The 12,434-nt window shown below is 48.1% G+C and overlaps 2 protein-coding genes across 4 annotated transcripts in view; one reads left to right on the top strand and one right to left on the bottom strand.

Annotated features, from left to right (window-relative positions):
- Positions 1–3,855, bottom strand: part of LOC117732627 (ectonucleoside triphosphate diphosphohydrolase 7-like) — a 6,626-nt gene extending 2,771 nt beyond the window's left edge. Inside the window, exons 1-9 of one of the 2 annotated variants that reach the window (XM_034535683.1) lie at positions 3,741–3,855; positions 2,851–2,959; positions 2,578–2,760; positions 1,941–2,146; positions 1,483–1,633; positions 930–1,033; positions 753–812; positions 467–615; positions 55–221 (exon numbers count right to left, since the gene is read on the bottom strand). In XM_034535683.1, coding sequence (XP_034391574.1) covers positions 55–221; positions 467–615; positions 753–812; positions 930–1,033; positions 1,483–1,633; positions 1,941–2,146; positions 2,578–2,760; positions 2,851–2,858 — 1,028 coding nt within the window. In that variant the 5' untranslated portion in view covers positions 2,859–2,959; positions 3,741–3,855. The remainder of the gene's footprint in view (positions 1–54; positions 222–466; positions 616–752; positions 813–929; positions 1,034–1,482; positions 1,634–1,940; positions 2,147–2,577; positions 2,761–2,850; positions 2,960–3,740) is intronic. The other variant, XM_034535692.1, reaches the window with a different exon arrangement.
- Positions 3,856–5,209: 1,354 nt separating this feature from the next.
- On the top strand, positions 5,210–11,744 carry LOC117733019 (mitoferrin-2-like). Of its 2 annotated transcripts, none has more exons than XM_034536300.1 (4): positions 5,210–5,640; positions 8,410–8,638; positions 8,729–8,785; positions 9,859–11,744. In XM_034536300.1, exons 1-4 carry the CDS (start codon positions 5,332–5,334, stop codon positions 10,428–10,430), a joined length of 1,167 nt encoding a protein of 388 aa, XP_034392191.1. In that variant the 5' UTR covers positions 5,210–5,331; the 3' UTR covers positions 10,431–11,744. The 2 variants fall into 2 exon arrangements, with proteins under 2 accessions (XP_034392191.1, XP_034392200.1); XM_034536309.1 differs by lacking the exon at positions 5,210–5,640 and adding an exon at positions 8,156–8,216 and having other exon boundaries at positions 8,325–8,638; positions 9,859–10,662.
- Positions 11,745–12,434: the final 690 nt, after the last annotated feature.

Raw genomic sequence — 12,434 nt, 5'->3', positions numbered from 1 at the left:
GGCGACTCCTCTGGTTGTATAGAAGTCTACAGGTTTCATTAAAAGGATAAAAACCTGTTCTTTGCCAGCGTGCCGTTGAGCAGCTGGTCCTCGTAGCGCTGCCGGGCCATGTTCCCCCCGAAGCCGAGGAACGTGGTGACGTAGACCCTGTAAACGTGCTGCGTGTGCTCCACGTCGCAGCCCAGGTTGAACTCAGCCAGGACGCTCTTCCCCGCCTCCTCCTAAAAAAAAATATTATAAAATAAAACATGTAAAAATACACAAACTCTCAATATAAACGATTTTTTTTAGCGCTTTAGTTCAAGCTGTCGACTGGGAGGGGTGTTTGTGCTCTCAAACTTGTCTCGCAGGGTAAATAATGACGTAACTTTGTATCAAAAACGAGTAAAACAATCCCCCCCCCCCCCCCCCCCCCCCCACTCCTCCTCCTCGTCAATAACTGCAACGCCCGACCGGTCGATCGTACTTCCTGCGGCGAACTGAAGGCGATGGCGCCCGGCACCTCGTAGGCGATCTGCAGGGAAGCTCCGCCCATGTCCATGATGCCCACCGTGCGCCGCCTGCTCATCGGCGGCTGGTTCTGAGAGCCCGTCGTCACCTCGACTGTCGCGTCTTCTGAGAAACACGAAGGTGTTAAAGTGTGTGTGTGTGTGTGTGTGTGTGTGTGTGAGGGTTCTTCAACTGACAGAAGAACCCTCACACACACACATTTAATAAAACCTCTGAACCCTTTTTCACGCCTTCGCGCTCACCTTCATCGGCGTGGTCGAAGCGGCCCAACACAAAGTTGATGCCGATCCACGCGTACACTCCTTCAGGGGGGGGAGGGGGGGGGGGGCACAACAACACAGACAGGAAGCAGTTACAAAAGGTTTTTAAAAAGGATTGTTGCTGCCACGGCGATTGTTGCCTAACAACCTCCGTCTCACCTTCTTGCTTCCCGGAGATGACCTCGGCGTGCGAGCTGGAGAACAGGAAGTCGAACTCCAGGGGAACGTCGGCGACCAGGTCCTCCAAGATGTCCGCCTGCTGGCTGGAATACGGAGAGACGAGGTCACGAGGAGTTGAACCAGGACCAGTTACAAAGGTCACGAGGAGGTCACGAGGAGGCCTCGGTGAGTTGAACCGGGACCAGTTACAAAGGTCACGAGGAGGTCACGAGGAGGCCTCGGTGAGTTGAACCGGGACCAGTTACAAAGGTCACGAGGAGGTCACGAGGAGGCCTCGGTGAGTTGAACCAGGACCAGTTACAAAGGTCACGAGGAGGTCACGGTGTTCAACCGGTGTTTATATTTATATCAACGACAGAAACCTCTTCGTATAATGACTATAAGATATAATAATATAACATAATGAGACATTATGACCTTCATGGAGGGATGTTTTATCCTGCACCAACGTGTTTATGGTAAGCTCCTCCCCCTCCCTTTTTGGTAAGCTCCTCCCCCTCCCTTTTTTGGTAAGCTCCTCCCCCTCCCTCACCTCTCCGACAGCAGCCGCATGCCGGCGGTGCAGAGGATGTAGAGCGGCGTCTCCTTGTGTTTGATCCTCGGGACGTGAGCGGCCGCGAAGAGGAGCAGAGGGCGGAGGTAGTCGCTGGCCTGGGTGGGCGTGTTGGCCAGGGTGGAGATACCTGGAGGGGGGGGAAGACTCATCATTATTAATTATCATCATTATTATTTTTAATAGTTGGGTATAATTACAGGAAGAGAAGCGGCAGCTTTTTAAATCAGGAAGAACTACCAGCGCTGACGGGCACGCCCGTTTCCATGGTTACCAAACGATCCGTTCTGTCTCAGGGTTCAAAGGGCGATCGAGACCCAGAGGATCGAGTCCGTCAGCTGACTTATTGCGCAACAAAGTCAGAAATACTGATATCGAGAATCATTTGTTTTTAGACGTCTTATTACTTTACGCCCCCCCCCCCCCCCCCCCCTCACCAGGTTTGATCTTCTTGACCACCGGCCTGCGGTCGCGGTCCCTCATCTGACGGATGTCCAGCAGCGTGTGGGGGTTCCCGTTGTGGGGGGGCCAGTAGTACACGAAGACCCGGGAGCCGCTGCTGCCGCAGTCCACCACGATCCCGTAGTTCAGAGCCGGGTCCGAGAGGTCGGTGACCTCCATGGACTCTGCGATGGAGAGGTACCTGGAAGGCAGGGGGGGGGGGGGGGGGGGGGGGGGGGGGGGTGAGGCCCGTGTGTCTCTACAAGTCCTTTTGGGGGATTCGGGTGACAGCACCTGCGCTCGGTCCCACGGGAGGAACGTCAGGTCACGTCGAGCCGGCCTCGACAAACAAAAACGAGATAACGGTTCTCCCGAAAGCTCGTTATCAGCTGGCTCGGTTCCCACGGGGGAAGAGTTACCGACGGGCGACGTGGTCAAATTTTAAATTTGTATTAAATATGGAATGTTTCTTAAAAGATTCGTGCAGATTTTAATTTTTTTGGAGAGAGCAATAAGTCGCTACGTTTTTTTCCACACAAACATCGAGTTTAAATTTTTCAGAATCCTAAAAATAAATAATCTGTTTTATAGCCTTTTTGTTAAATCCATCATATTCAACACGTTCACACCCACTTGTTGACCCGGGACCCGGGCCGCCGCGGCCTGGTGCTCCACAGCTGCCTCTGGTAGGTTCCCAGGAGGAGGACGGCGGAGGTGACGAGCAGCAGCAGCAGCAGCCGCTGCCGGGGAGCGCAGCCCAGAGACAGAAGGGACACGCTGCAGTGCCAGGAGGCCGGCAGGCAGGAGAAAGTGATCCTGAGGAGGAGGACAGACGGAGCGTTTTAAATTAAATAAAGACTCAGGGTCACACAACATATCGAGGTTATTACTGCATCTGTGTGTTACCTCGCCATGTGTCCCGGTGGGGGGGGCGGGATTATTCAAGATGTCACAGACGTCACCTCATGGCGCCCGCGGTCAGATTAGGACGCCGTCCAGAGCGGCGTGTTTCCTTCTGTTGGGAAAATATGGAAATTGATGGCCGAGACTAAAGAAATCAAAAATAGGCAGAAAATAATCACGAGCCGTCAATCGCGTTGGTCAATTTCAAATTTAGTTTTATTTTGCATAGCTCAATATCACAAATTAGCCTCAGGAGGGCTTTACAATCTTTATTCTAGTAATTGTTGATTATTTGTAGACGAAGCCTATTGTGATTTGTGATTTCCAGTGAGTGACGTCACAACGTTAGATTAGAGATGAATATAGGGAAATTAAAATTAATTAGATGGGTGTTTTCAAAGTAAACCCAGAAGAGAGAGCACACACACACAGACAGGCGAGAGCATATGGAGCCACAGGGTGACGTTATTAATGAGATATTAATAATGTAGATATATATTATAACAAAAAGGTATAGAATGAGATATAGCATGAGGTTAGGGGGATCACTATATTGTAACACAATGCATAGATATACTACAGCATGATTTATGGGTTTTAATGAGTAAAGTGTAGCATATTGGGGTGTTTTATATTATATAAATAGCTGCTGTTGGTGTGACACCTCTTTAAAATGCAGCTTAACCGGGCTTATTCCCCGGTTATATAAGATTAAACTGTTGCATAAATAAACCGGACAGTTGTCCTGCTGGACAGAAAGAAAACAACCGGCTTTAAAACAGTGTGTCGGCTCCCGTTGTATCCGTTACCGGTTACACACCGGGGAACGGCACCGGTCGGTCGGTGTGTTACGTATCGTGTGCATATGCTGTCGCTCTCCGGTGTAAACTTACCTGAAAGGTGCCTCTTCAAAAGGAGAAGAAGAAGGAAGACGTCGAGGAGGAGGAAGTGATCGAAAAATCCGACCGACTTCCGGTCGGCTCGTGCTGGCTGCGTCGTCCTAACACCGCCATTGGTCCGGAGCACATCGCGACACGCCCACTTCTCCGTTAACACCAAAGGGGGCGGGGCGTGGCGGTGTGTCACATATATGTGCGTCCGTGTGTATTTATTTTTCTGTAACAGCAACTGCTTGTATACGGAAGTCTTTTTGGAAAATGTGGTATTCAGATTATACATCTTATTATGGGCTGTTACGGGTTACTATGGTTTTTTTAGGATTATATCCTTATCCAAATAATAAGAACAATAATGTACACAAACACACACACACAGCAAAGAGTCATCATTGGATATTTTCTTTCCATTATAAACACACAATGCATATATATATATATATATATATATATATATATGTTTATATATTAATTACATCTACATATATGTTTAAATATATATAATATACAAACATATATCAATCAATATAAATATAATGATCTATAAAGAAATATATTATATTACACGGTAATATAAAAAACTATATATACGATGATATATTTATATATGCCTATATAATATTACAAAGTTTGGACATTTAAATCAGTTTGAAATGGATTTTGAGCGACACCAAATGCAACGTGAGCACATGTGAGAACAGGGTGCAGATGATTTGTCAACAAGAGTTTATGATTGACAGCAGTCTCTTTATTCAGCCCGACCACAGCAGTGAGTAAAGAGATAGAAGTCAACAAGGCCAATTTAAATATTGAATTGTTTTGTTGCGCTCTATGCTTTCTGTCAAAACCACCAATTCTAATGTATTTGCATCGCAAATGTAAATGTCTACGACTTAATAAAAACTATAAAATAAAGAATACACCCAAAGGTTTTGATGAGTGACACTCAAACTGGAAACATTTCTATTGTTTATTTGTTTAATTGTTTTATTGTGTGTTATTGTAATTGTTTCATTGTCGTTTTGCTAGTTTTTTTTGGTGTAATTTTCTCTCACATTATGAAAGCATTAGTATATATTTAGTATTTTTTACAGCAGTACCATGTGTGTCCAAATGTCTATGTTGTGTTATTGTATCTATTTGTACCTTATAACGGCTATTAATACGTCCAGATTAAGTCCAAAATTGTGTACATTTTTATATATATATATAGTTACAATTCCAATTTGGGACGTCCGGTTTAAAACGCTTCCCGTAAAAACACGTGACCTCCCGATGTTACAAAGTCCTCCACGCCCACATGACGCTGAAACCCCGCCTACTTTATTGAGCCGCCTTATTGCGAGCCGGATTCGGCCAATCAAAGGGCACTGGTAGTGATTGACAGTCGGGACTGTCGAATCGGCTCGCGCTTCTGGCGTGACTCGCGGACCAACCCACCGAGGTCCCCCCGCCCCCCCCCCGGACTCCCGGTTCACGGACCCGCTACAGCTGCCTGAGACTACCGGGAAGATCGCACCGACAGGCGGGTCACAGGAGCCGTCCATTTTTCTTTTAACGGACGGTTTCGTGTCCCGGCGAGCCTCCAATGGAAACACCGGGCGTAGACAGCCGGGTTACAGGCGCCGCTGCCGGGGCAGAGCTTCGGTGGATGGGCGGCCGGCTCCTGGACGCCACGGGGGGGTTCTACGGGTCTCTCGCGCCGAGAATGCCCGGGGAGCAGGATTTTTCCCCGGCGTTGCATCGACTGACTCCCCCGGAGCCCTCGACCTCTGCGGAGCCCGAAGCGGACTACGAAGGACTACCTCAAGGAGCCGCCACCGGCACTCACATGCTGGCGGGGTCCGTGGCCGGAATCATGGAGCACTGCGTCATGTACCCCATCGACTGCGTCAAGGTAATGAAACGTCATCACGTCGCGATCACGTGACGGCGGTTGGTAACCGTTGAATAGAACCCACCGGGCTGACGGAGGCCCGAATGCGAGCCCGAGCTCGATTAACAGAGGTCAGCAGACTAACACGCGTTTAGTAAGCATTAAATAACGCGAGACAAGGAAAAAATAGCAATTAAACTCTTAATTGTGTTTATTATTTGTGTAGCTAGCTGCAGTTGCACCTTCTGGCCAACAAGCCGCCATTACGGGTCTTTAAACTGACTTTTTTACTCACGAACCCGACTTAAATCGTCACTATTTCACACTTACTGTGTTTACTGTAACCCAACATAACTGGATAGTTCCGCGGTTACATAACCGCATGACGATGTCATGTCATTAAAATCCCCAGTTTTATTACGCAACCGCAATCTTCCCGTCTTGCGTAATAAAACAAAACGTCACAAGAGGCTCCGACGGCTCTCGGAAATGTGCGTTTCTGTTTCTGTTTTTATTTAATTTTTTTTTAACGTCGTTAGTTGGCGTTTATGCACACCAACATAAAACGTTAACGGACCCACAATGCAGTGCTCTACATAATTAACCTTGGGGGAAAAAACAAATCTTGGGATGTTTTTCACGCGCTCTTTAAACGCAGACTCTCGTCTCCGGGAGATAAAGAACGAGACCGTCCTCCCCGGTTTCTCAGCGCCGCGGTCCGATGGAACAAAGCTCTCCTTCACAACAGATTCCCTGATGACGATGAGCTCATCCAATTCATGGCGTTTTGTTTTTTTCGGGCAGAATGACCTCCAACGTGACCCCCCCCCCCCCCACCACCACCCACGTGTCTCGTTTTCAAGAGCAGTCTGCTTTGCAAACGGTAGCGTTGGTCACATCGTGCTCGGCAGGGTGTGTGTGTGTTTGTGTGTGTGTGTGTGTGTGTGTCAAGTTATCATATCGACAACAAAAAGCTCCTTTTTCTTTCTTTTTTTAAAATAACCGAGCACCTGAAGCTGATTTAAATACAAAAGTATAAAAAGTAACTTAAGAGAGATTTTTTTAATGTGTTTTTTTCCCCCCGTTTCAGCCACTAAGTCGAAGTAGGAAGTGCATTACGTATTTTTTATTTACAGTAATGTTTGGCGGGCAGCTTCCTCCATCCCAAGATGTTTCTATTTTTCACAATCTCAGTTCCTTTTCATCATCTGACGTCTGACTTCCTGGTTCCTGGTTCCTCAGAGGACTTTACAGAGTTACTTAAAACCAAAGGCCTTCTTCCTCCATCACCGTTAGGAGAGGGTTAAAGGACCTGTAGCTGGCGTTCAGCTACTTTCCTACTTTACACCCTGGAGCCACGAATATATAATACTAATAATAATAATAATAATAATGGGTAGGAAGGAAGGAATGAAGGAGGTGGTGTGTAGGAAGGGAGGGAGGTGGGTAGTAAGGTAGGTAGGAAGGAGGAGGTGTGTAGGAAGGGAGGGAGGTGGGTAGTAAGGTAGGTAGGAAGGAGGAGGTGTGTAGGAAGGGAGGGAGGTGGGTAGGAAGGAAGGAATGAAGGAGGAGGTGGGTAGGAAGGTAGGTAGGAAGGAAAGGAGGTGTGTAGGGAGGGAGGTGGGTAGGAAGGAAGGAATGAAGGAGGAGGTGTGTAGGAAGGTAGGTAGGAAGGAAAGGAGGTGTGTAGGGAGGGAGGTGGGTAGGAAGGAAGGAATGAAGGAGGAGGTGTGTAGGAAGGTAGGTAGGAAGGAAAGGAGGTGTGTAGAGAGGGAGGTAGGTAGGAAGGAAGGGAGGAAAGAAGGGAGGTGTGTATGAAGGGAGGGAGGGAGGTGGGTAGGAAGGAAGAAATGAAGGAGGAGGTGTGTAGGAAGGGAGGTAGGAAGGAAAGGAGGTGTGTAGGGAGGGAGGGAGGTGGGTAGGAAGGAATGGAGGAGGAGGTGTGTAGGAAGGGAGGAGGTGTGTAGGTAGGAAGGAAAGGAGGTGTGTAGGGAGGGACGTAGGTAGAAAGGAAGGGAGGTGTGTAGAGAGGTAGGAAGGAGGGAGGAAGGAAGGAAGGAAAGAAGAGAGGTGTGTATGAAGGACGGGAGGTGGGTGGGTCGGAAGGAAGGTGGAAGTGTGTAGGAAAGGAGGTAGCTAGGAAGGAAGGGGGAGGAGGTGTGTAGGAAGGGAGGTAGGTAGGAAGGAAGGAATGAATGAAGGAGGAAGTGTGTAGGAAGGGAGGAAGGAGGAGGTGTGTAGGAAGGTAGGAAGGAAAGGAGGTGTGTAGGGAGGGAGGTAGGAAAGGAGGTGTGTAGGGAGGGAGAGAGGAAAGAAGGGAGGTGTGTAGGAAGGGAGGGAGGTGGAGGTGTGACGGAAGGAAGGGAGGTGTGTAGGAAGGGAGGGAGGTGTGTAGGAAGGTGGAGGTGGGTAGGAAGGGAGGGAGGTGGGTAGGAAGGGAGGAAGGTGGAGGTGTGACGGAAGGAAGGGAGGTGTGTAGGAAGGAAAGGAGGTGTGTAGGAAGGGAGGAAGGTGGAGGTGTGACGGAAGGAAGGGAGGTGTGTAGGAAGGAAAGAAGGGAGGTGTGTAGGAAGGGAGGTGTGAATGAAGGAAAGGAGGTGTGTAGGAAGGAAAGAAGGGAGGTGTGTAGGAAGGGAGGTGTGAATGAAGGAAAGGAGGTGTGTATGAAGGAAGGAAAGGAGGTGTGTATGAAGGAAGGAAAGGAGGTGTGTATGAAGGAAGGAAAGGAGGTGTGTATGAAGGGAGGACGTCTGGACTTTCTGAACAACCCTCTGGATCTTCTCTCTCCAGACGCGCATGCAGAGCCTTCACCCCGAGCCGGGGGCGCGCTACAGGAACGTGATGGACGCCCTGCGGCAGATCGTGCGGACGGAGGGCGTGTGGCGCCCCATCAGGGGCGTGAACGTGCTGGCGGTGGGGGCGGGGCCTGCCCACGCGCTCTACTTCGCCTGCTACGAGAAGATCAAGTTCTCGCTCGGCGACGCCATCCACCCCGGCGCCAACAGCCACTTCTCAAACGGTGAGGGGGACACTGTGAGCGACCGTTGGATTTAAATGCCGGTTAGAGGACGACGGCGAGTCTTAAACGTCCCTTTTCTCTGTTCTACAGGAGTGGCGGGCTGCATGGCCACGGTGCTGCACGACGCCATCATGAACCCAGCCGAAGGTAACTCCTCCCCCTTTGTGTCTCACCTGACCCAAACTCACATTAGTGGTGGTAGTTGTTAGTTCTAGTTTAACGTTAACCATCACAGTTGTGAAATAAAGTTTTACCATCGTTATCCTCCAGTAGATCATGTGATCAGGACATCCTGATGTTTCTCTGATCTGATCATGTGACTTTGTAAACAACCAATCGGTGTTTAGACCGACAGGAGGAGAGCTAGTAACGTTAGCTAGTAACGTTAGCAGCACCGCTAACGGAGGACCAGCGGAGGTTCACTTCAGTTACATGATGATGCGTTCAGGCTCTGCTCAGTGAAGATGAGAACTGGCTGAAGGTACATTATATAACGTTCTCATGATGCGTTCACATGTAATCTAGTAAAATGTAGTGTTGGTTTTCACGTGAATATAAAATAGATATTAAAGATGAATTATGAGCCGTTGACAGAAACTCTTATTAAAACTACTCATGACGGTTTATTGATCAACACAAACACTTTTATTTTCTTTTATAATCTGAATATCTAAATGTTGCTGGTTCACTGACCTCAGAGCAGTTAAAGATGGATCTGCATCTGTTCAATACATAATCTATTTATTGAAGTCCTCCAGAGACCCGTGAGGCCCCCTGAGGGTGTAGTTCTCCCATCAGGACACCAGGTGGAGCTACAGGCACGACTGGTGAGCTCTGGAGTTTATTTAAAATGAGGCATTCAGCGTGATTAAAGCTGAAGGAGCCGAGTGGAGGGAGAGCTTATTATGGGATGTGAGGAGTGGAGAGTTATTCCTCCAGATTAAAGCGTTTGGTTACACTTCCTCCCTTCCTTCCTCCCTTCCTTCCTTCCTTCCTTCCCTCCCTCCCCGTACACTAAAACCTCCTCTCCTCTCCCTCCTTCCCCGTACACTAAAACCTTGTCTCCTCTCCTCTCCCTCCTTCCCCGTACACTAAAACCTCGCCTCCTCTCTCCTTCCCCGTACACTAAAACCTTGTCTCCTCTCTCCCTCCCTGTACACTAAAACCTTGTCTCCTCTCTCCCTCCCTGTACACTAAAACCTCGCCTCCTCCCTCCTCAGTGGTGAAGCAGCGGATGCAGATGTTCAACTCTCCGTACCGCGGCGTCCTGCACTGCGCGGCCTCCCTGCTGCGGCGCGACGGCCCGGCCGCGTTCTACCGCAGCTACGGAACCCAGCTGACCCTGAACGTGCCGTTCCAGGCGCTGCACTTCATGACCTACGAGTACCTGCAGGAGCTCCTGAACCCCCACCGGCAGTACGACCCGTCCTCCCACGTGGTGTCCGGCGCGCTGGCCGGAGCGCTCGCCGCCGCCGCCACCACCCCGCTGGACGTCTGCAAGACCCTCCTCAACACGCAGGAGGCCCGGGCCGTGCACGTGGCGGCGGCGGCCGCGGGGGGGGCCGCCTCTGCTGCCGGCGGCGGCGGCCACATCTCCGGTCTGGCCGAGGCCTTTCGGACGGTGTACAGGACGGGGGGCGCGCCGGCCTTCTTCAAAGGCTTCCAGGCCCGCATCATCTACCAGATGCCCTCCACGGCCATCAGCTGGTCCGTCTACGAGCTCTTCAAGAACCTCCTCACCAAGCGGCAGCACGACAGGCGGCTGCGCGGGGATCGGGACGCCGACAAGTAGGAACCCCCCCGAACACCGACGTCAGGGGACGAGTCGTCTTTGTTAAATATACTTTCATGAAATATAACCACTCATCTCCGTCGCTTAGAAGGAACAGGAAGTCCTATTTAACTGTTTCTCACGTCGGCGTTCGACAAACAAACAAAAAGCTTATGATTCGACATAATTCAACGTTGAAATTCAAAGAGCCGCATCGTGAACCGGTGCAGGTGTTGTGCCCCCCCCCCCCCCCCCCCCTCCTCCTGGACGGGACCACCTCCACCTCCCCACCTGGCCACAGGGGGGCGCTGCGACCCAACATTCAACTCAAATTCATTGCGCTTTATTATTGTTCTAGAGGTCCTAACACACTTCCTGGTTAGTTACTGGGCCAGGCAATATACTGATTGATTGATTGATTGATCGTATCAATATATTGATTTAGATATTCATGCCACGGGACCTTTGTCATGAATATGGTCAATACAGTAAAATTAGGTTGTTTTTTTCTGAACCTTCTTTAACGCATTTTGCCTTCAACCGCTCGGTCATTCAATCCAGAATTACTGAAGATTATTTATCACAAGTGTGTGTGTGTGTGTGTGTGTGTGTGTGTGTGTGTGTGTTACAGTGACTGAGTGGATGTGGACACGCCCCCCCCCACCCCCCCCACCCCCTCCAAATTGTTGGGTGGGTCAAAATATGATTTGGCTCTTTCATTTTCTGCCTTTCATCAAAAAACTCTGTAACATTTCTCCGAGGAGACGAAGTGGACCCGGTTCCCCCGTCGGTTCCCCCGTCGGTTCACACTTTGTGCTTTTCAAATGCGCTCACATCTCAGACGTTAGTTCTGAAGTGTGAGAAGATGATGTTACATCAAAGTTTATGAAAGAATCACAGACGGAAACAAAAGAGTTTTGGGACATTTTAATGTTTTTATTTTTCAAAACACTTCCTGTTGTTCCTGAACAGCGACTTCCTTTTCAAAGACCACGAAACTCCTCCCACAGAGGGGAATATTGTGTTTTTGAAGCCATGAAAGAGGAGGAGATTGTATATAATATATAAAGTATATATATAAATATAGATGAACGGAACGTTTTCAAGCTGATGTGTTGTTAAAATACAAAACTGGAATGTTTCTATCGAGAAAATAAAACAGAAGGAATATAAACTCTGGATTATTAGACGTTTTGAAAAAGTTTCAAAGTCTGAAACGGGAACTCGTCAATGTGAAAAAAGACTCCTGTGTTTTGTGAATTGTAAATAAAGTCGCTCGGCAGCTCCTCGCAGAAGCAGGGTCTTCTCTTGGTGCTGGCTCGCGAAGAGAACGCACGGCTGTCTCCTTGTCCTACTTACTCTCTCCTTGCTTCCTCGCTTCCTAGATACCACATTTTAGTTTTTTGGCTTTTCGAGATTCAGGTTTTTTTGTGTTTTTTTTTAATTTTTTTAAACGTGTCCAGATCCTCTGGGTCGGTTTATCTTTTTTATTTCTTAATATTCTTTGTTTACTTTTTTTTTTGCATTTTACTTTTAAATTGAATATTTTAAATTGAATATTTAATACGGTTTGTTTCTTCTTTTTTTAAGTTTTCAACTTTTTCTCTAAAGTTTATGAATTTCTGAGGAGCATTTATCACAATTTAAAATATATATATATATATATATTTACTAAATAATTAATTGTCTACTAAAAATATTCTATTTTGTTGTCCTATATAATATATATACAAAATTGAATAAAATATATTTTTTCCATTAAATCAAAAAGTCAATGCTCCAAGTTATTTAAATAAATCTAACCAGGTTTATTTTACACTGACTATTTCTTAACACAAGCTTTGGTGCAGTAGCCTCGACCAGCCAGCAGGGGGCGCTGATGCGCGATGGTATGAGGAGACCTGGGATCAGGTTTTTATTATGATTATTGTTTTGTGTTGCTAACAAACCAATTGATTGATGATGATGATGATGATGATCAGCTGCTTCACACATTTGCTGCTTCCAGTTCCTCAAATGTGAAGA

This window comes from Cyclopterus lumpus, chromosome 1, assembly GCF_009769545.1.
Source record: "Cyclopterus lumpus isolate fCycLum1 chromosome 1, fCycLum1.pri, whole genome shotgun sequence".
Classification (NCBI taxonomy): Eukaryota; Metazoa; Chordata; class Actinopteri; order Perciformes; family Cyclopteridae; genus Cyclopterus; species Cyclopterus lumpus.
This window is presented reverse-complemented; position numbering and strand designations above follow the sequence as displayed.

Coding starts and splice junctions, on each gene's coding strand:
- LOC117733019 (XM_034536300.1), top strand. CDS start 5,332: ATGGAAACACCGGGCGTAGACAGCCGGGTTACAGGCGCCGCTGCCGGG. Junction 8,639..8,728: donor CAACAGCCACTTCTCAAACG/GTGAGGGGGACA, acceptor TCTGTTCTACAG/GAGTGGCGGGCTGCATGGCC. Junction 8,786..9,858: donor CATCATGAACCCAGCCGAAG/GTAACTCCTCCC, acceptor CTCCCTCCTCAG/TGGTGAAGCAGCGGATGCAG.